The sequence below is a fragment of the Nerophis lumbriciformis genome, linkage group LG15 (genome assembly GCF_033978685.3).
Source record: "Nerophis lumbriciformis linkage group LG15, RoL_Nlum_v2.1, whole genome shotgun sequence".
NCBI classification, from domain to species: Eukaryota; Metazoa; Chordata; class Actinopteri; order Syngnathiformes; family Syngnathidae; genus Nerophis; species Nerophis lumbriciformis.
Genome location: NC_084562.2, coordinates 21,743,679 through 21,767,185, shown reverse-complemented (window position 1 = coordinate 21,767,185; position 23,507 = coordinate 21,743,679). Strand labels below are relative to the sequence as shown.

The 23,507-nt window shown below is 35.7% G+C and overlaps 1 protein-coding gene and 1 non-coding gene across 3 annotated transcripts in view; one reads left to right on the top strand and one right to left on the bottom strand.

Moving 5' to 3' along the window:
- Positions 1-12,842: 12,842 nt before the first annotated feature.
- On the bottom strand, positions 12,843-12,914 carry trnad-guc (transfer RNA aspartic acid (anticodon GUC)). Its single transcript has one exon. It is a non-coding gene; the product is annotated as a tRNA-Asp (tRNA).
- A 2,815-nt stretch (positions 12,915-15,729) lies between these two features.
- The window catches only part of tpp2 (tripeptidyl peptidase 2), a 59,929-nt gene continuing 52,151 nt past the window's right edge, over positions 15,730-23,507 (top strand). For both annotated transcript variants that reach the window (XM_061974729.2, XM_061974728.2), the window contains exons 1-4: positions 15,730-15,960; positions 18,295-18,423; positions 18,571-18,666; positions 22,701-22,805. In XM_061974729.2, the coding sequence (XP_061830713.2) occupies positions 15,796-15,960; positions 18,295-18,423; positions 18,571-18,666; positions 22,701-22,805 (495 nt within the window). In that variant the 5' untranslated portion in view covers positions 15,730-15,795. The remainder of the gene's footprint in view (positions 15,961-18,294; positions 18,424-18,570; positions 18,667-22,700; positions 22,806-23,507) is intronic.

Sequence of the window (23,507 nt, the reverse complement as noted above, 5' to 3'; positions counted from 1 at the left end):
GGTTGAGAAAGGTTTTTCTTAAACTGTTCAACAATTTGCTCAAGCATTTGTTGACAAAGTGGTGACCCTCGCCCCATCCTTGTTTGTGAATGACTGAGCATTTCATGGAATCTACTTTAATCCCCAATCATGGCACCCACCTGTTCCCAATTAGCCTGTTCACCTGTGGGATGTTCCAAATAAGTGTTTGATGAGCATTCCTCAACTTTATCAGTATTTATTGCCACCTTTCCCAACTTCTTTGTCACGTGTTGCTGGCATCAAATTCCGAAAGTGAATGATTATTTGCAAAAAAAAAAAAAAAATTATCAGTTTGAACATCAAATATGTTGTCTTTGTAGCATATTCAATTGAATATGGGTTGAAAATGATTTGCAAATCATTGTATTCCGTTTATATTTACATCTAACACAATTTCCCAATTTATATGGAAACGGGGTTTGTAAATCACAGTGTGACTCCGCATAATCCTAATCCTTGTCTCGAAACCAGCTTGTTTTGTTTGTGTCTGAAGGGAGATGCTTTTGTACCAGGCAAGAAAACAGATGTGTGAGGTAGATATGAGTTAAACAAGACAAATACTGTATTTTTCGGACTATAAGGCGCACTTAAAATCCTTTCATTATTTCGAAACTAGACAGCGCGCCTTATAACCCGGTGCGCCTAATGTACAGAATAATTTTGGTTGTGCTGACCGACTTCAAAGCTGTTTTATTTGGTACATGGCGTAATGATAAGTGTGACCAGTAGATGGCAGTCACACATTAGAGATACGTGTAGACTGCAATATGACTCGAGTAAATGACGCCAACATTTTATATGTTCCATTGAAAATATAGAACATTACACACGGCGCTCAAAAATCTATCAAAATGTTTTAGTCTGACTTTGATAAGCTTTGATAACATAGGAGTATTATTATTGTGTGTGTATAAGGTAAGACATAATATATGGCGTTTTGTTTCGCAATATTATGCAAAAGCAAATTTTCTTACCTTCTGGTGCCTGCCAATCTGTATTTGGGATCTGCATAAGTCCTGAACATTTGCACGCGTCTGCCTTTGTAGTCTGTGCAGACTACGTAGTCGATACAGTGCGCCTTATAATCCGGTGCACCATATGGTCCGGAAAATACGGTATATATTTAAAAAATGTATTTAATAAAATGTAAGGAACTGGTTTTTGCTGACTTGTGCTGACTGACCTCAAAGCTATTTTATTTGGTACATGGTGTAATGATAAGCAGATGGCAGTCACACATAAGAGATACGTGTAGACTGCAATATGACTCGAGTAAACAACACCAACATTTTATATGTTCCATTGAAAATATAGAACATTACACACGGTGCTCAAAAATCTATCAAAATGTTTTAGTACGACTTTGGTAAGCTTTGATAACATAGGAGTATTATTATGGTGTGTGTATAAGGTAAGACATAATATCTGGCGTTTTGTTTCGCAATATTATGCAAAAGCAAATTTTCTTACCTTCTGGTGCCTGCTGATCTGTATTTGGGATCTGCATAAGTCCTGAACATTTGCACGCGTCTGCCTTTGTAGTCCGTGCAGACACCGTAGTCGATACAGTGCGCCTTATAATCCGGTGCACCATATGGTCCGGAAAATATGGTATATATTTAAAAATGTATTTAATAAAATGTAAGGAACGGGTTTTTGCTGACTTGTGCTGACGGACCTCAAAGCTATTGCATTTGGTACATGGTGTAATGATAAGTGTGACCAGTAGATGGCAGTCACAAATTAGAGATACGTGTAGACTGCAATATGACTCGAGTAAACAACACCAACATTTTATATGTTCCATTGAAAATATAGAACATTACACACGGCGCTCAAAAATCCATCAAAATGTTTTAGTCTGACTTTGATAAGCTTTGATAACGTAGGAGTATTATTATGGTGTGTGTATAAGGTAAGACATAATATCTGGCGTTTTGTTTCGCAATATTATGCAAAAGCAAATTTTCTTACCTTCTGGTGCCTGCCGATCTGTATTTGGGATCTGCATAAGTCCTGAACATTTGCACGCGTCTGCCTTTGTAGTCCGTGCAGACACCGTAGTCGATACAGTGCGCCTTATAATCCGGTGCACCATATGGTCCGGAAAATACGGTTTATATTAAAAAAACGTATTTAATAAAATGTAAGGAACGTTTTTTTGCTGACTTGTGCTGACCGACCTCAAAGCTATTTTATTTGGTACATGGTGTAATGATAAGTAGATGGCAGTCACACATTAGAGATACGTGTAGACTGCAATATGACTCGAGTAAACAACACCAACATTTTATATGTTCCATTGAAAATATAGAACATTACACACGGCGCTCAAAAATCTATCAAAAAGTTTTAGTCTGACTTTGATAAGCTTTGATAACATAGGAGTATATGGTGTGTGTATAAGGTCAGACATATTATTTGGCGTTTTGTTTTGCAATATTATGCAAAAGCACATTTTCCTACCTTCTGGTGCCTGCTGATCTGTATTTGGGATCTGCATAAGTCCTGAAATTTTGCGCCCGTCTGCCTTTGTGGTCCGTGCAGACACTGTAGTCGATAAGTCAGCAGTGCGCCTTATAATCCAGTGCACCCTATGGTCCGGAAAATACAGTATATATTTAAAAAATGTATTTAATAAAATGTAAGGGACAAAAAAAAAAAAAATAAAAAAATGTAAGGGACCGGTTTTTGATGACTTGGGTCAATCGTTCGATTTTGGTGTTCGCACAATAGCCTCAGGGTCCATTTTAAGGTGGTATTATTATTATTATTATTATTATTATTAGGGCTATCAAAGTTAACGCTTTCACTCATGCCTATTAATCACAAGACATGATTGGATTATTTGTGTATGAACGCAGATTATTTTGAGCACACGTGCTCTTTTACATTCAAATAAAAGGCGGAGAGTAAAGCAACCTGCTGTATATAAAAAACTGTTCGCGGGTTTTCACAATAAAATTGCACTCGTGTCAATATATTGTGGTCTTTTTTCAAGTTAAAGTTAAAGTACCAATGATTTCCACACACACACACTAGGTATCGTGAAATTGGTCCTCTGCATTTGACCTATCCCCTTGTTCACCCCCTGGGAGGTGAGGGGAGCAGTGGGCAGCAGCGGTGGCCGCGCCCGGGAAACATTTTTGGTGATTTAACCCCCAAATTCCAACCCTTGATGCTGAGTGCCAAGGGAGGTAATGGGTCCCATTTTTATAGTCTTTGGTATGATTGTATAAAGCAGGGGTCCCCAAACTACGGCCCGCGGGCCGGATCCGGCCCCCCAGCATCCAAAATCCGGCCCACAGGAAGTCCCAAGTAATTTTTTTTTTTTCTTTTTTTTTTTAATCTTTCTTTACTAATCCATTTTCTACCGCTTGTTACTCTTGGTGTCTCCTAGCCGTTTAGGCAAATCATATTGTCTAAAAATTAATTTTCCCATCGATAACGTGACAATGTTAAATGTTGATGAACATCAATGTTAATTGATGTTAAATGACAAAACGGATTATAAAGACAATGTATATATGTATATGTATATATATATATATATATATATATATATATATATATATATACAGCCTGGCCCCCGGCCAATTCTTTTTTAACCCAATGCGGCCCCCGGGTCAAAAAGTTTGGAGAGCCCTGGTATAAAGTATATATAAAGTGTATATGCAAGTAATTTAATCGCGATTACTCAAAATGCGAAAGCGTGATTAATCGCGGATATTTAAAATGCAATAGTGTAGGGGTGTAACGGTACGTGTATTTGTATTGAACCGTTTCGGTACGGGGGTTTCGGTTCGGTTCGGAGGTGTACCCCAGGGCAGCTGTGGCTACAAATGTAGCTTACCACCACCAGGTGTAAATGAATGACGGCTTCCCACTTCTCTGTGAGCACTTTGAGTATCTAAAAATAGAAAAGCGCGATATAAAATCGAATCCATTATTATTATTATTATTATTATTACCGAACATATTAAGTAGCGTACCGCACGTTGTGTAAACAATGCACACCGAGGCACAACACACGGCATGCCAGCAGCGACCGGGATAGGACAACATGTAAAAGCCAGAGCTGGAAGACCCTCCTGCCTCGTTAAGATCTCCCGTTTGGGAACACTTTGGCTGCGCGATACAACAATGGAGGACGGAGGTTTGCCGACATTGTTCAGCAGCTGCTTCTGACAACACGTCAAACATGCTAACCCATTTGAAGCGTCACCACCGCATTCAAGCAGCCTCTCCTCGGCGAGTCAGGCAGGGCTAAAGCAATAACAAATGTTTTTATAGCAGCAGATTTATGACCATATTGCATTAGAAACTAGATTTTGACCCACTTCTATGGTGGAAGAACAATAAGCCCATATATCCTCTTACTGCCAAGTTAGCCAGGCTGGGGGGAGAAAAGTTAATCTGAGGCTGAGTTGACTTGAAACTGTTTAATGTTGCATTTTTTATATGTAGAAGAAAAGTTTTGTCATTTTATTTCATCTGAGCAACAACTTGAGGCAGTTTAATGTTGATTAACGTCGACAAGTTGAAAAACTTATTGGGGTGTTATCATTTAGTGGTCAATTGTACGGAATATGTACTGTACTGTGCAATCTACTAATACAAGTCTCAATCAATCAATCAATAAAAACCCTTTATATGTAGAAAGGTTTTGTTAAGAAACCATTCTGAGCCTTATCTTATTTAGTTTTTATTTGATATATGTTGACCACATGAACCCTGGCAATGGACCCTGTGTGGATATGTATTTTATGCCATTGTTTACAAATTTGGTAAATAAATAACCAAAAAATTTATATTTTGTTGTTTTCCTACTGTAAAAATGAAAATGAACCAAAACCGTGACCTCTAAACCGAGGTATGTACCGAACTGAAAGTTTTGTGTACCGTTACACCCCTACACTAGTGTAATTATTGTAAAAAAAACAAAAAACAAAAAACTTAACCATTTGACTGCACTTATCATTAGTTTTTAAATGTCTTGATGGCTTCGCAAATTCATATTTAGCTGACCTGCTTTTATTATTTTGTGGTATACAAAGATGCTGAGGTGCAGCCAAATACCAGAACAAAGACTCAAGCGGCATTCAGCCACTTTACTATTACAGAGACCGATCTAAATAATAATAATAATAATAATAATAATAATAATAATAATAATAATAATAATAATAATAATAAAATAGATGATATCCGTCTATTACCTGACACCTTCTATGTCAGCTACTTCTCTTTGTTTTTAATGTCTATTTTCTATTTTCTACTGGATCTACTCTCTATTTTATGCTGCAGCTGTCACATATACTGTAATATTGTACATGGTAATTGTTATATATTGTATATATTTTATAGACATAATATAATATATCTGTATATATAATATACTGTACACATATTATGTATATATATTTGTATATGTTATATTTTATATTGCTGTATTTAGTGTATTTATACCTGCATTGTCCTTTCCATCCTTACACTTTCCATCACTGTAACTGAGCTACTGTGTGGAACAATTTCCCTTGTGGATCATTAAAGTTTGTTTAAGTCTAAATCTAAAAGGCACTCCTTTTTAATCAGGTTTTTATTGAACTTTTTAAACCTTTTGCAAGTTCTTAATTTTTTTTTCTGTAATTTTCTTTTATTATTACTTCAACAATTCTTACTATTTTATGTTGTTACCTTTATCCTTTGTGCTGTACCCCTTATATTTTTTTTTACATTTTGTGTATTATATTTTAGATTATGTTTCCTTTTAGACGCGTGTAAAGCACTTTGTGTTGCATGTGTATAAAAAGTGCCATCAATAAAGTTTTAATTGGTTGATTCGTAAGGAAACACTTTGTTTATTGTTTTATTGTCATTATTCTTCTATTTTTATTGTATTTGATTCTGGCCTGTCCCAACTTGATCTGAGTATGATTTTACATCATTATGGGAGTGTGAGTACATTTATTGTATAATAGATATTTTTATGGCATGTCTGAGGTTTTTTTTTGTTTTTACTTCACTTTTTAATAGGAGTCCTGCTCTTGCTATGTGCAAAACAAGTTCAACTTGAGGTATTCATAAAGTAACCTCATCTAATTGTTGAAACATAACAGCTGCACTGCAATCCAGTAGAAGAGAAGGACCCACAATGGAGTATCAGTAATATAACGCCACCTAGTGAGCACACAGAAAATAACCACGAAGCGAGAAAAGACGAGCCACACATGAATAATAACTTTAAACAAAAATAAAAGAATATTCATGCATTCACGGTTTATATTGAGTGATAAGCAGAGTCCTTGATGGTGATGAGTGTGAGTGCAGCATGGCATGGTTGTGTGAGTCCAACTGCAGAGACACTGCAGTTGGACTTCTTAGTGGATGAATGTGACCTTGAGTGCACTCTGTCAGCTGATGTGCATTAGTCAGCAACTTTCTCAACATTGAATGCAGCTCAGGTTTGTTCAACTAATTTATTGTATTTTTTTTTTACCCAGTATGGACACTGTTTATTAGGGCCCGTGCAGCAAAAGCTGCGAAAGCCCTTTTGAAATTGCTCCGTTTATTATTATTATTAGTAGTAGTAGTAGCAGAGATGTCCGATAATGGCTTTTTTTTTCAAAAAATTTTTTTATTAAATCAACACAGAAAAAAACACACGATACACTTTCAACTAGTGCATCAACCCAAAAAAAAAAAAAAACTCCCTCCCCCATTCACACTCATACACACCCACTCACACAAAAGGGGTTGTTTCTTTCTGCTACCAATATTCTGGTTCCCACAACTGAAGTACACTTGATTGTTTGTGCTGCTGGTCCACTAACATTTTCATTTAATTACTGTTTTTTTTTTTTAATGTAATTATTTTTATATTGTTTTACTTTCTTTTTTATCCAAGAAAAGATTTATTTATCTTATCTAAAAAACAAAAACAAAATAAAATTAAAAAAAATTAAAAAAAGGACCTTATCTTTGTCAAGACTAGGACTTTGACGTGGTTTGTTCTCCCGTGGTGCAAATGAACATTTGGACCAGACATGGCGTGAAGGTGAAGACATTATTTATTTTACACTAACAAAAGAACAAAAGGCGCGCTCAAGGCGGATGTACAAACTTGACTAACGAAAACAAAAGACTTGCACATTGGCAGAAACTATGAACAATTAAACAAAACACTAACTGTGGCTTAATAAACAAAAACTTACTTGGCATGGAACCGGCATGAAAAAAAAGAGTAGCAAGGGTCATCAGGGTGTGGAGAGTGTGCAGGAGCATAAATGCGGGGATGTCGTCAGGACGAACAACAGAAAATGAATGAACTTAAATACTATGGACATGATTAGTGAAAACAGGTGCGTGACTCAAAACGTGAAACAGGTGCGTGACGTGACAGGTGAAAACTAATGGTTGCTATGGTGACAAACAAGAGTGCACAATGAGTCCAAATGTGGAACAGGTGAAACTAATGGGTAATCATGCAAACAAGACAAGGGAGTGAAAAGCCAGAAACTAAACAAAACATGACTTAAAACAAAACATGATTACACAGACATGACAATCTTCACCAGACCTGGTTGTAAATGAAATTAGCTTTGTTTAAAGGTTTTTAAAAAAAAACAGGTCCAGTCCAGACAATGTCCAAGTCGGGTCCAGCAACACACACCCTCATTCATGCACACTGGAAAAATAAAAAATAAAAAATAAAAAATAGAAAAATTTTGGAACACAACAGATTGCATATAATCTATAAACAAAACTACATTTTCAAAAAAAAAAAAAAAAAAAAAAAAATGTATGTGCAGTTCAGGTCACTAAAAATTAGGGGGAAAAAAAAAAGAAAAAAAAAAAAAGGACCTTATCTTCACCAGACCTGGTTGTAAATGAAATTAGCTTCGTTTAAAGTTTTTTTTTTAAAACCAGGTCCAGTCCAGACAATGTCCAAGTCGGGTCCAGCAACACACACCCTCATTCATGCACACTGGAAAAATAAAAAATAAAAAATAAAAAATAAAAAATAGAAAAATTTTGGAACACAACAGATTGCGTATAATCTATAAACAAAACTACATTTTCAAAACAAAAAAACAAAAAAAACAAAAAAATGTATGTGCAGTTCAGGTCACTAAAAATTAGGGAAAAATAAAAAATAAATTAAAAAAGGACCTTATCTTCACCAGACCTGGTTGTAAATGAAATTAGCTTCGTTTAAAGGTTTTTAAAAAAAAACCAGGTCCAGTCCAGACAATGTCCAAGTCGGGTCCAGCAACACACACCCTCATTCATGCACACTGGAAAAATAAAAAATAAAAAATAAAAAATAGAAACATTTTGGAACACAACAGATTGCATATAATCTATAAACAAAACTACATTTTCAAAAAAAAAAAAAAAAAAAAAAAAAAATGTATGTGCAGTTCAGGTCACTAAAAATTAGGGAAAAATAAAAAATAAATTAAAAAAGGACCTTATCTTCACCAGACCTGGTTGTAAATGAAATTAGCTTCGTTTAAAGGTTTTTTTTTAAAAAACCAGGTCCAGTCCAGACAATGTCCAAGTCGGGTCCAGCAACACACACCCTCATTCATGCACACTGGAAAAATAAAAAATAAAAAATAGAAACATTTTGGAACACAACAGATTGCATATAATCTATAAACAAAACTACATTTTCAAAAAAAAAAAAAAAAAAAAAAAATGTATGTGCAGTTCAGGTCACTAAAAATTAGGGAAAAATAAAAATAAAATAAAAAAAGGACCTTATCTTCACCAGACCTGGTTGTAAATGAAATTATCTTCGTTTAAAGGTTTTTTAAAAAAAAAAACAGGTCCAGTCCAGACAATGTCCAGCAACACACACCCTCATTCATGCACACTGGAAAAATAAAAAATAAAAAATTAAAAATATAAATTTTTTGGAACACAACAGATTGCATATAATCTATAAACAAAACTACATTTTCAAAAACAAACAAACAAACAAAAAAAATGTATGTGCAGTTCAGGTCACTAAAAATTAGGGAAAAATAAAAAATAAATTAAAAAGGACCTTATCTTCACCAGACCTGGTTGTAAATGAAATTAGCTTCGTTTAAAGTTGTTTTTTTTAAAACAGGTCCAGTCCAGACAATGTCCAAATCGGGTCCAGCAACACACACCCTCATTCATGCACACTGGAAAAATAAAAAATAAAAAATAAAAAATAGAAACATTTTGGAACACAACAGATTGCATATAATCTATAAACAAAACTACATTTTCAAAAACAAACAAACAAACAAAAAAAAAGTATGTGCAGTTCAGGTCACTAAAAATTAGGGAAAAATAAAAAATAAATAAAAAAAGGACCTTATCTTCACCAGACCTGGTTGTAAATGAAATTAGCTTCGTTTAAAGTTTTTTTTTCAAAACCAGGTCCAGTCCAGACAATGTCCAAGTCGGGTCCAGCAACACACACCCTCATTCATGCACACTGGAAAAATAAAAAATAAAAAATAGAAAAATTTTGGAACACAACAGATTGCATATAATCTATAAACAAAACTACATTTTCAAAAAAAAAAAAAAAAAAAAAAAAAAATGTATGTGCAGTTCAGGTCACTAAAAATGAGGGAAAAATAAAAAATAAATAAAAAAAGGACCTTATCTTCACCAGACCTGGTTGTAAATGAAATTAGCTTCGTTTAAAGTTTAAAAAAAAAAAAAAAAACAGGTCCAGTCCAGACAATGTCCAAGTCGGGTCCAGCAACACACACCCTCATTCATGCACACTGGAAAAATAAAAAATAAAAAATAGAAACATTTTGGAACACAACAGATTGCATATAATCTATAAACAAAACTACATTTTCAAAAAAAAATAAAAAATGTATGTGCAGTTCAGGTCACTAAAAATTAGGGAATACAACAACAGATAGCATATAATCTATAAACATAATTACACTTTCAACATAAGCCTTTGAGGACTTCCCATCTTTTTTTTAATGTTTTTTGGCATCATTATCGTTTTCAACCATGTAACTTTCTAAAGTTAATTCATTTTCTACCACTTCTCCTTAATAATTTTGACAAAATAATAGAATGGAAAATGACACAATATGTTACTGCATATGTCAGCAGCTAAATTAGGAGCCTTCGTTTGCTTACTTACTACTAAAAGACAAGTTGTCTTGTATGTTCAATATGTTATTTAAGGACAAACTTGCAATAAGAAACATATGGAAGATTTTTTTTTTTTGTTAAAATAAAGCCAATAATGCAATTTTTTGTGGTGCCCTTTATTTAGAAAAGTATCGAAAAGTACCGAAAAAATTCGAACTATATTTTGGTACTGGTACCAAAATATTGGTATCGGGTAGAGATGTCCGATAATGGCTTTTTTGCCGATATCCGATATCCCGATATTGTCCAACTCTTAATTACCGATTCCGATATCAACCGATATATACACTGTAAAAAAAAAATCCTATTTTTATGGTTAATTTACTCTAAATTTCTACTGTAATTTTTCTATTTTTTTTAAATAGTTTATAAAACTGTAGAATTGAAGACATCTGTAAATAAACAATCCGCCTGTTATTTTAAGTAATATGCTAGTAATGACAAACTGTATATTTCTATTTTTTTTAACAGAAAAATACCAAATTAATTATACATAGCATTTTCTGTTTTCTTAAATTACTTTCAAATTCATGTAAAATTACAGTAATTATCTTTCATTAAATATGTAGCTTGTTATATAAAAGTCACTTTATTAAAGGTGGTTAACAATTCAGAAATAATCTGTAAAATAATGGTATTTTTCTGTGGAACTGCCAGTATTGTCACTTCATTAAAGGTGTTTGATCGTAATAATTTGGAAAAACTCTGTAGAATAAAGGTATTTTTCTGCAGAACTGTTTGCATCGTCACTTTATTAAAGGTGGTCGATCTTAATAATTTAGTAAAAATCTGCAAAATTACGATATTTTTCCGCAAAACGTTTCATGAAAATTTCCGTAAATATAATGTTTTTGATCATTATTTGGTTTACAATGTTTTACTTTAATTTTATGGTTTTCGTTTGGCAGCCGTAGCTGCCAGTAGATGACCGTTTTTTTACAGAATTTTTTTTTTTTTACAGTGTACAGTCGTTGAATGAACACATTATTATGCCTAATTTTGTTGTGATGCCCCGCTGGATGCATTAAACAATGTAACAAGGTTTAAAAAAATAAATCAACTCAAGTTATGGAAAAAAATAATACCAACATGGCACTGCCATATTTATTATTGAAGTCACAAAGTGCATTATTTTTTTGAACATGCCTCAAAACAGCAGCTTGGAATTTGGGACATGCTCTCCCTGAGAGAGCATGAGGAGGTTGAGGTGGGTGGAGTTGAGTTGGGGGGAGGGGGGTGTAGGGGGTAGTGGGGGGTGTATATTGTAGCGTCCCGGAAGAGTTAGTGCTGCAAGGGTTTCTGGGTATTTGTTCTGTTGTTTTTATGTTGTGTTACGGTGCGGCTGTTCTCCCGAAATGTGTTTGTCATTCTTGTTTGGTGTGGGTTCACAGTGTGGCGCATATTTGTAACAGTGTTAAAGTTGTTTATACGCCCACCCTCAGTGTGACCTGTATGGCTGTTGACCAAGTATGCATGCATTCACTTGTGTGTGTGAAAAGTACGTAGATATTATGTGACTGGGCCGGCACGTTTATTGGCGTTCTGTACTTCTCCCTACGGCATTTTAAAAAGTCATAAATGTTACTCTTTGAAACCGATACAGATCATTTTGAAACTGATACAGATATTTTCCAATATTACATTTGAAAGCATCTCTAATTATTACTGAAATTGCTGTGTTAATTACTATTAATTATTATTATCATCATTATTATTAGGGCCCTACAGAAATTGCTGTGTTTATTATTATTATCCATATTTATATATATATATATCAATCCATCCATCCATTTTTTACTGCTTGTCCCTTTCGGGGTCGCGGGAGGTCCTGGAGCCTATCTCAGCTGCATTCGGGCGGAAGGCGGTGTACACCCTGGACAAGTCGCCACCTCATCGCAGGGCCAACACAGATAGACAGACAACATTCACACTCCCGTTCACACACTAGGGCCAATTTAGTGTTGCCAATGCGGATAAAAACCTGTTTGCGGGCCTGATCCGGCCCGCGGGCCGTACGTTTGACACCCCTGTGTTAAATCATTACCTTTTTGTTTTGGTGCCGCCGGTGAGACGTTCAACTTGAACTTCCTCATCTCAGAATATAAAGACAATATAACATACATCCATAAACGTGGATGCATATGCAAAAGTGCAATATATTTATCTGTACAGTAATCTATTTATTTATATCTGCACCTTATTGAAATTTCGTTCTTATCTGTACTGAAAAGTTCAAATTTGAATGACAATAAAAGGAAGTCTAAGTAATCATATATGGCGATTAAAGTACTGTGATTGGATAAATTCCCAACCTGTCCCACCCATTTACAAGGCAAAATTGAATATGATTGGATGTTGTTTCTGACCACTTTTTCTCCACAACTGTGGATAATTATGTCAACTTGTAAAATATAAATTTTGTTGGTATATTAAAATGCACTTTCTCAACTTCAAATATTTTGATTTGAGGGGGCTGTGCCTCCTCCTCATGCCCCTACCGTAGATGCGGCCCGGCCAATATTGTGATATAAATCTGCCATGGACTCTTATTACTGTGTATTACACCTTATACACAACAAAAGAGCAATATGTATATTTAGACGTATAACATGTATAAATAAGACAATGTGGAAATTATTGGAATAACAAAATTTCTCCCCGTCGGGGAATCGAACCCCGGTCTTCCGCGTGACAGGCGGAGATACTGTCCACTATACTAACGAGGACGCCGACAAAGTACCAAAATATATAATATATGAATATTATGATGAATATAGAAGTGACTACAAACGGGGTTAAATATTATCGACCTAATACTGATGCCACCCTCGAATCGATTAACCAATTCCATAGAAATTACTCAAGAAAAGTGTGTCTTTGTCTTCTCATTCTGATGGTTGGTAATAACGACCAAATGTATTACAGCATGATGTCAAATTGTAGCGGTGCTCATTATCTAAAACATATTGATTCAATGCGATTCAAGCTTGTTCAAAATAAATAAATGACAAATAAATATGTATTGATAAGACAGTGAGGTGTACTGTCCTTTTAAGAAACTCACTGGTCACGTGACAGGGAAGTGGTACTGTCCTTTTAAGAACTCGCTGGTTTATATATATATATATATATATATATATATATATATACATATATATATATATATATATATATTTTGCATTCTATTTTTGTTACTTTATTGAGTTTACAACCCTCTGGCGCTGTTTTGTACTGTTTTTGTACTGTTTTTGTACTTATTTTGATTATTATTATTTCTCAATTGTTTGTAAATGTTGCAATTTATAAATAGAGGTTTATACAATAAAAAATTAAAAAAAGAACTCGATGGTCACGTGACAGGAGGTGTACTGTCCTTTTAGGAAACTCACTGGTCACGTGACAGGGAAGCGGTACTGACCTTTTAAGAACTCGCTGGTTTATATATATATATCCATCCATTTTCTACCGCTTGTCCCTTTTTGGGGTCACGGGGTGCGCTGGAGCCCATCTCAGCTGCATTCGGGCGGAAGGCGGGGTACACCCTGGACAAGTAGCCACCTCATCGCAGGCCCAACACAGATAGACAGACAACATTCATACTATTATTATTATTATTATTATTATTATTATTATTATTATTATTATTATAGGGCGCATTAATGGAGTCATATATATTTTATAGGGATGTCCGACAATGGCTTTTTGCCGATATCCAATATTCCGATATTGTCCAACTCTTTAATTACCGATATCAACCGATACCGATATCAACCGATATATACAGTCGTGGAATTAACACATTATTATGCCTAATTTGGACAACCAGGTATGGTGAAGACAAGGTACTTTAAAAAAAATAAAAATAAATAAAATAAGATAAATAAATTATATATATATATATATATATATATATTAGAGATGCGCGGTTTGCGGGCACAACCGCGGAGTCCGCGGATTATCCGCGGATCGGGCGGATGAAATTTTAAAAAATTAGATTTTATCCGCGGGTCGGGTCGGTTCGGGTCGGGCGTTTGAAATAAAAAAAATTAGATTTTAAATAGATTCAGGCGGGTGGCAGTTAAACCAATTCGGAAATATATATACATAGTTAAATGTTGTTACCCACATACGAAAAACAAGCAGGCACCTGCTGCATATGCCACAACAGAAGAAAAAAAAGAAAAAGAGATGGACACTTTTACGGAGCGGAGAAGGCCCCCGACGCCTCGCCGGGGTCCGGGACCGAGGCCCCTTCCCCCGAGAGGGCCCCACCGGGAGCCGTAGCTGAGGCGATCCGCGAGAAGGGCCCGACGCACGTCCAGGGTCACCACCGCGCCCACCGCACCGACACCCCGCCTCGTCCGCCTTCGCCGCGCCCGGCGTCACGCGCAGCAGGTAAGCAGCTTACCTGCCCGCCACCCCCGTGGCTGGGGGCTCGTAACAGGGGTCACTCCGCGCGCTCCGCCCGCGCAGCTTACCTGCCCGCCACCCTTGTTGCCGGGGGCGCATAACAGGGGTCACTCCGCGCGCAGTGCGCTCACGAAAGGGGTGGGGCTCACCCTGGTTGATATAGAGAGCAGGACGGTGGCCATGGACGTCGGAACCCGCTAAGGAGTGTGTAACAACCCACCTGCCGAATCAACTAGCCCTGAAAATGGATGGCGCTGGAGCCTCGGGCCCATACCCGGCCGTCGCCGGCAGCGAGACGCGCTTGGAGGTGCGCTCAGCGCGGCTCCCATATGATTGCGCACTGGTGTGCGTCTGGGTCGTGACAGCGTGGCAAGCGAATGTCTGTGCTGCATTGGATCAGTCTCCTTTCTTTAACAGGCAAAAGCTTTATAACCTCACTAATGCCTTGCATCGTCTATATTAGATATATAACAACGGGCGGGTGCGGGCGGATGGCGGGCGGATGGCGGGCGGATGCAGTTCTGATCAAATGTTAGATCGGGTGGATTGCGGATGGTTGACGACTTTCTGATGCGGTTGCGGATGAAATAATTGCCTATCCGCGCATCTCTAATATATATATATATATATATATATATATATATATATATATATATATATATATATATATATATATATATATATTGCATTCTATTTTAGTTACTTTATTGAGTTTTTGTACTGTTTTTGTACTTATTTTGATTATTATTATTTCTCTATTGTGATTGTAGCTGAGATGGGCTCCAGCGCCCCCCGCGACCCCGAAGAGAATAAGCGGTAGAAATGGATGGATAGATGGATGGATGTTTGTAAATGTTGCAATTTATAAATAAAGGTTTAAAAATTCAACAACAACAAAAAAAAGAAAAAAAAAGGACCCCCTGGTCACTTGACAGGAGGTGTACTGTTCTTTTTGGAAACTCGCTGGTCACGTGACAGGGAGGTGGCACTGGCCCTTTAAGAAACTCGCTGGTCACTTGACAGAGAGGTAGTACCTTTTAAGAAACTCGCTGGTCACGTGACAGGGAGGGAGGTGGCACTGGCCCTTTAAGAACTCAGGGTCACGTGACAGGGAGGGAGGTGGCACTGGCCCTTTAACAACTTACTGGTCTCTCTTGCCATTTGCCCGCTTGTGTTTTCATTGTCGCTCTCCGAGTCATGGCCACCCATTCTACCGAGGAGCCGTTCCCCTTCCACGGGCTGCTGCCCAAAAAAGAGACCGGCGCCGCGTCCTACCTGTGCCGCTTCCCCGAGTACGATGGCCGAGGGGTGCTCATCGCCATCATGGACACCGGCGTAGACCCGGGGGCCCCCGGCATGCAGGTACCGCTGGCCGGCGTCAACGGCAGTTAGCATGCGAGCTAAGTGGGCAGCTGCGGCTAAACGCTGTGTAATGTGTACAGTCACTTGCTAGCTAGCTAGCTAGCCCGCTGGGCTGCACGTTTAACGTACATTCTACCGCCAAACTACATTTGTCACAATGACAACTTTATTTACTGAAAGAAGCTGATTTGTCGCGTCTACTCCGGTTGTCAGTAGTGATTTGCTGATCACACAAACTGATACTTAATAATAACTAAGTAGGTAGTAGCGGACTCGTAAATAGCCTGGCATCCAACACTTTAACTACTTTTTATGCTTTACGTCAGCATTTTGTGTTTTTACATATAGCTAAATATAGTTTAGAAGTTGCGATATACAGCACTATATATATATGTATTTTTAACTGTGACGTCTATGCTAAGAACACCCAAAAATAAAAATAAGGGATGACCAGTTTTTATTTGTGTAAAATTAATTTTCATTATTATAATAATAATAACAATAAACACAGCAATTTCAGTAGGGCCCTAATAATAATAATAATAAACAGCAATTTCAGTGGGGCCCTAATAATAATAATAATAAACAGCAATTTCAGTAGGGCCCTAATAATTATACTAATAATATTAATAATAGTAATGATAAACACAACAATTTCAGTAGGTCCCTAATAATAATAGTAATAATGATTGTGATCATAAACACAGCAATTTCAGTAGGGCCCTGATAATAATACAAATAATAATAATAACAGCAATTTCAGTAGGGCCCTAATAATAATAATAGTAATAATAATAATAATAATAACACAGCGATTTCAGTAGGGCCCTTATAATAATAATAATATTAATAATAATAATAAACACAGCAATTTCAGTACATCCCTAATAATGATAATAATAAACAAAGCAATTTCAGTTGGGCCCTGATAATAATAATAATAATAATAATAATAATAATAATAATAAACACAGTAATTTCAGTAGGGCCCTAATAATAATAATAATAATTATAATAATGTTAAACACAACAATTTCAGTAGGGCCCTAATAATAATAATAATAATGATTATGACCCCAAAGGGAATAAGCGGTAGAAAATGGATGGATGGATGGATGATCATAAACACAGCAATTTCAGTAGGGCCCTGATAATAATACAAATAATAATAAACGCAGCAATTTCAGTAGGGCCCTAATAATAATAATAATAATAATAAACACAGCAATTTCAGTAGGGCCCTAATAATAATATGATATGATATGATAATAATATTAATAATAATAAACGTAATAATAATAATAAACACAGCAATTTCAGTACGTCCCTAATAATGATAATAATAAACAAAGCAATTTCAGTTGGGCCCTGATAATAATAATAATAATAAACACAGCAATTTCAGTAGGGCCCTGATAATACTAATAATAATAATAAACACAGAAATTTCAGTAGGGCCCTGATAATAATACAAAATTATAATAAACACAGCAATTTCAGTAGGGCCCTAATAATAATAATAATAAACACAGCAATTTCAGTAGGGCCCTTATAATAATAATATTACTAATAATAAACACAGCAATTTCAGTAGGGCCCTAATAATAATAATAATAATAATAATAATAATAAACACAACAATTTCAGTAGGGCCCTAATAATAATAATACTAATAATAAACACAGCAATTTCAGTAGGGCCCTAATAATAATAATAATAATAATAATAAACACAACAATTTCAGTAGGGCCCTAATAATAATAATACTAATAATAAACACAGCAATTTCAGTAGGGCCCTAATAATAATAATAATAATAATAATAATAATAATAATAATAATAATAATAATAATAAACACAGCCATTTTAGTCGGGTCCTAATAATAATAATAATAAACACAGCAATTTCAGTAGGGCCCTGAATTTTTTTTAAATAATAATAACAGTAATAAACACAGCAATTTCAGTAGGGCCCTAATAATAATAATAATAATGAACACAGCAATGAGTTTTATAGTATAAACAAAGATTGAATTAAGGCATCGACTCAACCTTTGTGTACACTCATATATTTGTTTTCTATTTGACTCCAGCCAGAATGTAATTAGACTCGCAGGTTTTGGAGTAATAAAAATACAGACAAAAAGAATGTTTTTTGAATTTAGCAAAATTAACAGTATAATATGACAATTTTTCTTTAATACAGTCGTGTCTCGTTTATCGCCAGGCTTGACGAACGTACAATACAGTTATTCTGTAGAGACAATGTGCGACCCGTTTCTGTCATTTAAGATGTCCCGATTTGTGATTTATGTCGGTGTCTTCTTCGACAGGTGACCACAGACGGGAAGCCAAAGATTGTTGATATTATCGACACAACAGGCAGCGGTGATGTGAACATGACCACAGTGGTGGAACCCAAAGATGGGACAATCACCGGCCTCTCTGGGAGAATACTGACGGTTCGTCAGTATTCATTCATTCACAGCATTTATATATTCAGCAGCACTAAATTCCAGTTCAAATATATTTCTGTTTCTGAATTGTTGCATAAACGTGTTGCGCTCTGGTTTCCTACATGTCTCACACTGTCTTTTTATGTCATTTAGATCCCTCCTACTTGGGTCAACCCATCAGGGAAGTATCACATTGGAGTTAAAAATGGCTATGAGTTTTTCCCTAAGGCGCTTAAAGAAAGAATACAGGTAGGAAAGTATAGCATTGTTCCTCTTTCTCACTGTGCATGGGTTGTTTTCTGAATATCACTTTATCATTGTGCAATACATATCCATGTGCTTTTGTGCACGACTTTATTCATCTTCATCCAAAACAGACGTGTCAAACTCGTTTTCATTGAGGGCCACGTCGCAATTATGGTTGCGCTCAGAGGGACGCTTTTAACAGTGAATAATATACAGTATTATTATAAATGTGTATATATATAATTAGGGCCCGCATGGCCCATTGCAAAAGGACTCCCGAAGGGAGTCCTTATGCAATGGGACATAAGGACCTATTGTTTTTCTAAGGTTTTATTATTATTATTATTATTATTATTATTATTCCGCCGCCTCTTTGAGCACTAATTTGACCCACTTAACATGCTTCAAAACTCACCATATTTGACCCACACATCAGGACCTGCGAAAATTGTCTTTTAATTAAAAAACCAAACCCCAAAACTCAAAATTGCGCTCTAGCGCACCCTAGGAAAAAAAAAAAACTAGACTGCCTGTAACTCCCACTAGAAAGGTCGGAGAGACATGAAACAAAATTCTTTATGTAGGTCTGACTTACACCTACATTTCATAATTGTACAACATCGGGCAGAAATCAACAGAAAGTTGGCAATTCTCCCTTCAAGACAAAAAAGTACTAAAAACAGTCACTTTTGCCTCTTTGAGCTGTAATTTGACCCCCTTAACATGCTTCAAAACTCACCAAACTGAACGCACACATCAAGACTGGCAGAAATTGCGATCTAATAAAAAAACCTAACCCCAAATCTCAAAATTGCGCTCTACCGCAATTTTTTAATAAAACACAGAAAAAACTGCTCCTCGGAAGAAAAAAAATGACAAAACTGCCTGTAACTCCCACTGGGAAGGTCGGAGAGACATGAAACAAATACCTCTATGTAGGTCTCACTTAGACCTACATTTCATAGATTGACAACCCCCAGCAAAAATCAACAGGAAGTTTGCTATTCCCCCTTCAAAACAAAAATTTTGTAAAAACCGGTCACCTTTCTTCAAACATTATCTCCTCTGAGCGCGTTTGTTGTTTCGGCTTCAAACTAGGAGAGAGATTAAACCCTTCTGATTAAAAGTTGACGAAAGAGTTGTAATACCTGCTCCGGTTTGGATTTTATGACCCTTCAAAGAACCTCTGCGCTGATGCTGCTGCGCTGCTGTTTTTTTAAGATGGCTGCTTAAAAGCAGGAAGCACCAACGTGCCCACACAATGCAGACATGGTAGGTACACTAGACAAAAGTCTTGGGACACTTCAGACTAAAAGTAGACAAAAGTATTGGGACACTTAGGACTAGCACCTGCCAAATACGCGGGCCCGACCAATGTTGCTTGCAGCTTTAATTGTCTATGTATTTGATTATTATGTCTTTTTTTATGTACGCTGTACAAAAAAAATCTTTAAATTGTACTGTTAAAAACTGTCAGCTCAGTCACCACAATTGTACTGTAATATTTGCAGGTTTTTTCTTTTACAGCATATAAAATAAATAAGTAAATGGAATTGAATGGAATTGAAAAACGTTAACACAATTTTTTTACGGGAAAATTAATGCTAGTTTTTCATGCCGTAAAATGTTGTTTTTATAGTGTATTATTACTCTATATTGAATAACGGTACAAAAGTGGATTTTACTGTAAAAAATGTTATTGTAAAATTTTTGCATGAAACAATTTGTTGGATCAAAATCATAAGTCAAGCAGATATTTAAGTATTAATCTTTATTTGAACAAAAACAATGTTTTTAAATATATGATGATATAATATTTAGTTTTATTCTCAGAGATTATTAAAGTGTAAATATATGTACCGTATTTTTCGGAGTATAAATCGCACCGGTCGAAAATGCATAATAAAAAAGGAAAAAAACATAAGTCGCACTGGAGTAGAAGTCGCATTTTTATTTGATAAAAGCCAACACCAAGAGTAGACATTTGAAAGGCAATTTAAAATAAATAAAGAATAGTGAACAACAGGCTGAATAAGTGTACGTTATATGAGGCATAAATAACCAACTGGTATGTTAACGTAACATATTATGGTAAGAGTCATTCAAATAACTATAACATATAGAACATGCTATACGTTTACCAAACAATCTGTCACTCCTAATCGCTAAATCCCATGAAATCTTATACGTCTAGTCCAGGGGTCGGCAACCCGCGGCTCTTTAGCGTCGCCCTAGTGGCTCCCTGGAGCTTTTTCAAAGATGTATGAAAAATGGAAAAAGATGAGGGGGAAAAAAAATAAAATTTTGTTTTAATATGGTTTCTGTAGGAGGCCAAACATGACACAAACCTCCCTAATTGTTATAAATCCCACTGTTTATATTAAACATGTTTCACTGATTCGAGTATTTGGCGAGCGCCGTTTTGTCCTACTAATTTTGGCGGTCCTTGAACTCACCGTAGTTTGTTTACATGTATAACTTTCTCGGACTTTCTAGGACGTGTTTTATGCCACTTCTTTTTCTGTCTCATTTTGTCCACCAAACTTTTAACGTTGTGCATGAATGTATAAAGGTGAGTTTTGTTGATGTTATTGACTTGTGGGGAGTGCTAATCGGGCATATTTGGTCACTGCATGACTGCAAGCTAATCGATGCTAACATGCTATTTAGGCTAGCTATATGTACATATTGCATTATTATGCCTCGTTTGTAGCTATATTTGAGCTCATTTAGTTTCCTTTAAGTCCTCTTAATTAAATTTATATCTCATGACACACTATCTGTATGTAATATGGCTTTTAATTTTTTTGCGGCTCCAGACAGATTTGTTTTTGTATTTTTGGTCCAATATGGCTCTTTCAACATTTTGGGTTGCCGACCCCTGGTCTAGTCTCTTACGTGAATGAGCTAAATAATATTATTTGATATCAACCGATACCGATATATACACTGTAAAAAAAATAAATCCTATTTTCATGGTTAATGTACTCTAAATTTCTACTGTAATTTTTCTTTTTCTTTTTTAAATAGTTTATAAAACTGTAGAATTGAAGACATCTGTAAATAAACAATCCGCCTGTTATTTTAAGTAATATGCCAGTAATGACAAACTATGTATATTTCTATTTTTTTTTACAGAAAAATACCAAATTAATTATACATAGCATTTTCTGTTTTCTTAAATTACTTTCAAATTCATGTAAAATTACAGTAATTATCTTTCATTAAATATGTAGCTTGTTATATAAAAGTCTATGTCCATACTAACAATCTAACTAGAATAAAGGTATTTTTCTGCAGAACTGTTAGCATCGTCACTTTATTAAAGGTGGTTGATCTTAATAATTCAGAAAAAATCTGTAAAATAATGGTATTTTTCTGTGGAACTGCCAGCATTGTCACTTCATTAAAGGTGTTTGATCGTAATAATTTGGAAAAACTCTGTAGAATAAAGGTATTTTTCTGCAGAACTGTTTGCATCGTCACTTTATTAAAGGTGGTTGATCTTAATAATTTAGTAAAAATCTGCAAAATTACGATATTTTTCCGCAAAACGTTTCATGAAATATTCCGTAAATATAATGTTTTTGATCATTATTTGGTTTACAATGTTTTACTTTAGTTTTATGGTTTTCGTTTGGCAGCCATAGCTGCCAGTAGATGACCGTTTTACGGTAATGTATTAATAATTTCACACATAAGTCGGCCAAACTATGAAAAAAACTGCGACTTATAGTCCGAAAAATATGATAATTGCGTACAGTACATTTATTTTTGTAATACATTTATTAAGAAAAGATAAGGTACTTTATTAACACATTATTTCCACCTTTTCGGGGGCCACACAAATTGATGTGGCAGGCCAGATCTGGTCCCCGGGCCTTGAGTTTGATACCTGTGCAATATTACTATTAGAACACAGTACACATTCTTCCTGATCAAGTCAATTGACATAGGTAATGAGACCGATGATGCAAACCACAAATGTGGGACATATTTTTCTTTATTGACGTTTGCGTGATGATATTTTCCACCAGAAAGAGCGAAAGGAGAAGGTGTGGGACCCAGCACACCGAGCAGCGATGGCCGATGCCTGTCGCAAGACTGAGGAGTTTGATCTCGCCCACCCGACCCCATCCCAGGTCAGACCGACTTGTTTGTGTCATCTGCATTCTCCCTGGGTGCCGGTGTTAATTCTGACAACTGATTTTAATTTCGGTCATATTCTTCCGACAAAACTGTATTTTAGTTTTAGTCAAACTTAGGTCATCTAAATTGATTTAGTTTCAGTCAACTAAATGTCACCTTTTATTTATGCTACCTGCAAAACATTTGTTGAACATAAACGTAGCATGAGTTTATGGCTAGGAATGATGCAGTGTCAATGTGAATAAATATCTTTAGGGGATTTTCTTTTGTATTTCAGCTTCATAAAGTTTCTTGATCAGATTGTGTGTTTTAGTCTTTGGAACAGTCGGCTTTCTATGCTGTGTTTTTATCATTTAATAAAGTCCTCATATATTAGCAGTACTGACCGGTCATTTTGAGCTAGAACCGTATTTTTCGGGTTATAAGGCGCACTTAAAATCCTTCATTTTCTCAAAACTCGACAGTGCGCTTTATAGCCCGGTGTGCCTAATGTACGGAATAATTTTGGTTGTGCTTACCGACCTCGAAGCTATTTCATTTGGTACATGGTGAAATGATAAGTGTGACCAGTAGATGGCAGTCACACATAAGAGATACGTGTAGACTGCAATATGATGGCAGTCACACATAAGAGATACCTGTAGACTGCAATATGACCAGTAGATGGTAGTCACACATAAGAGATACGTGTAGAC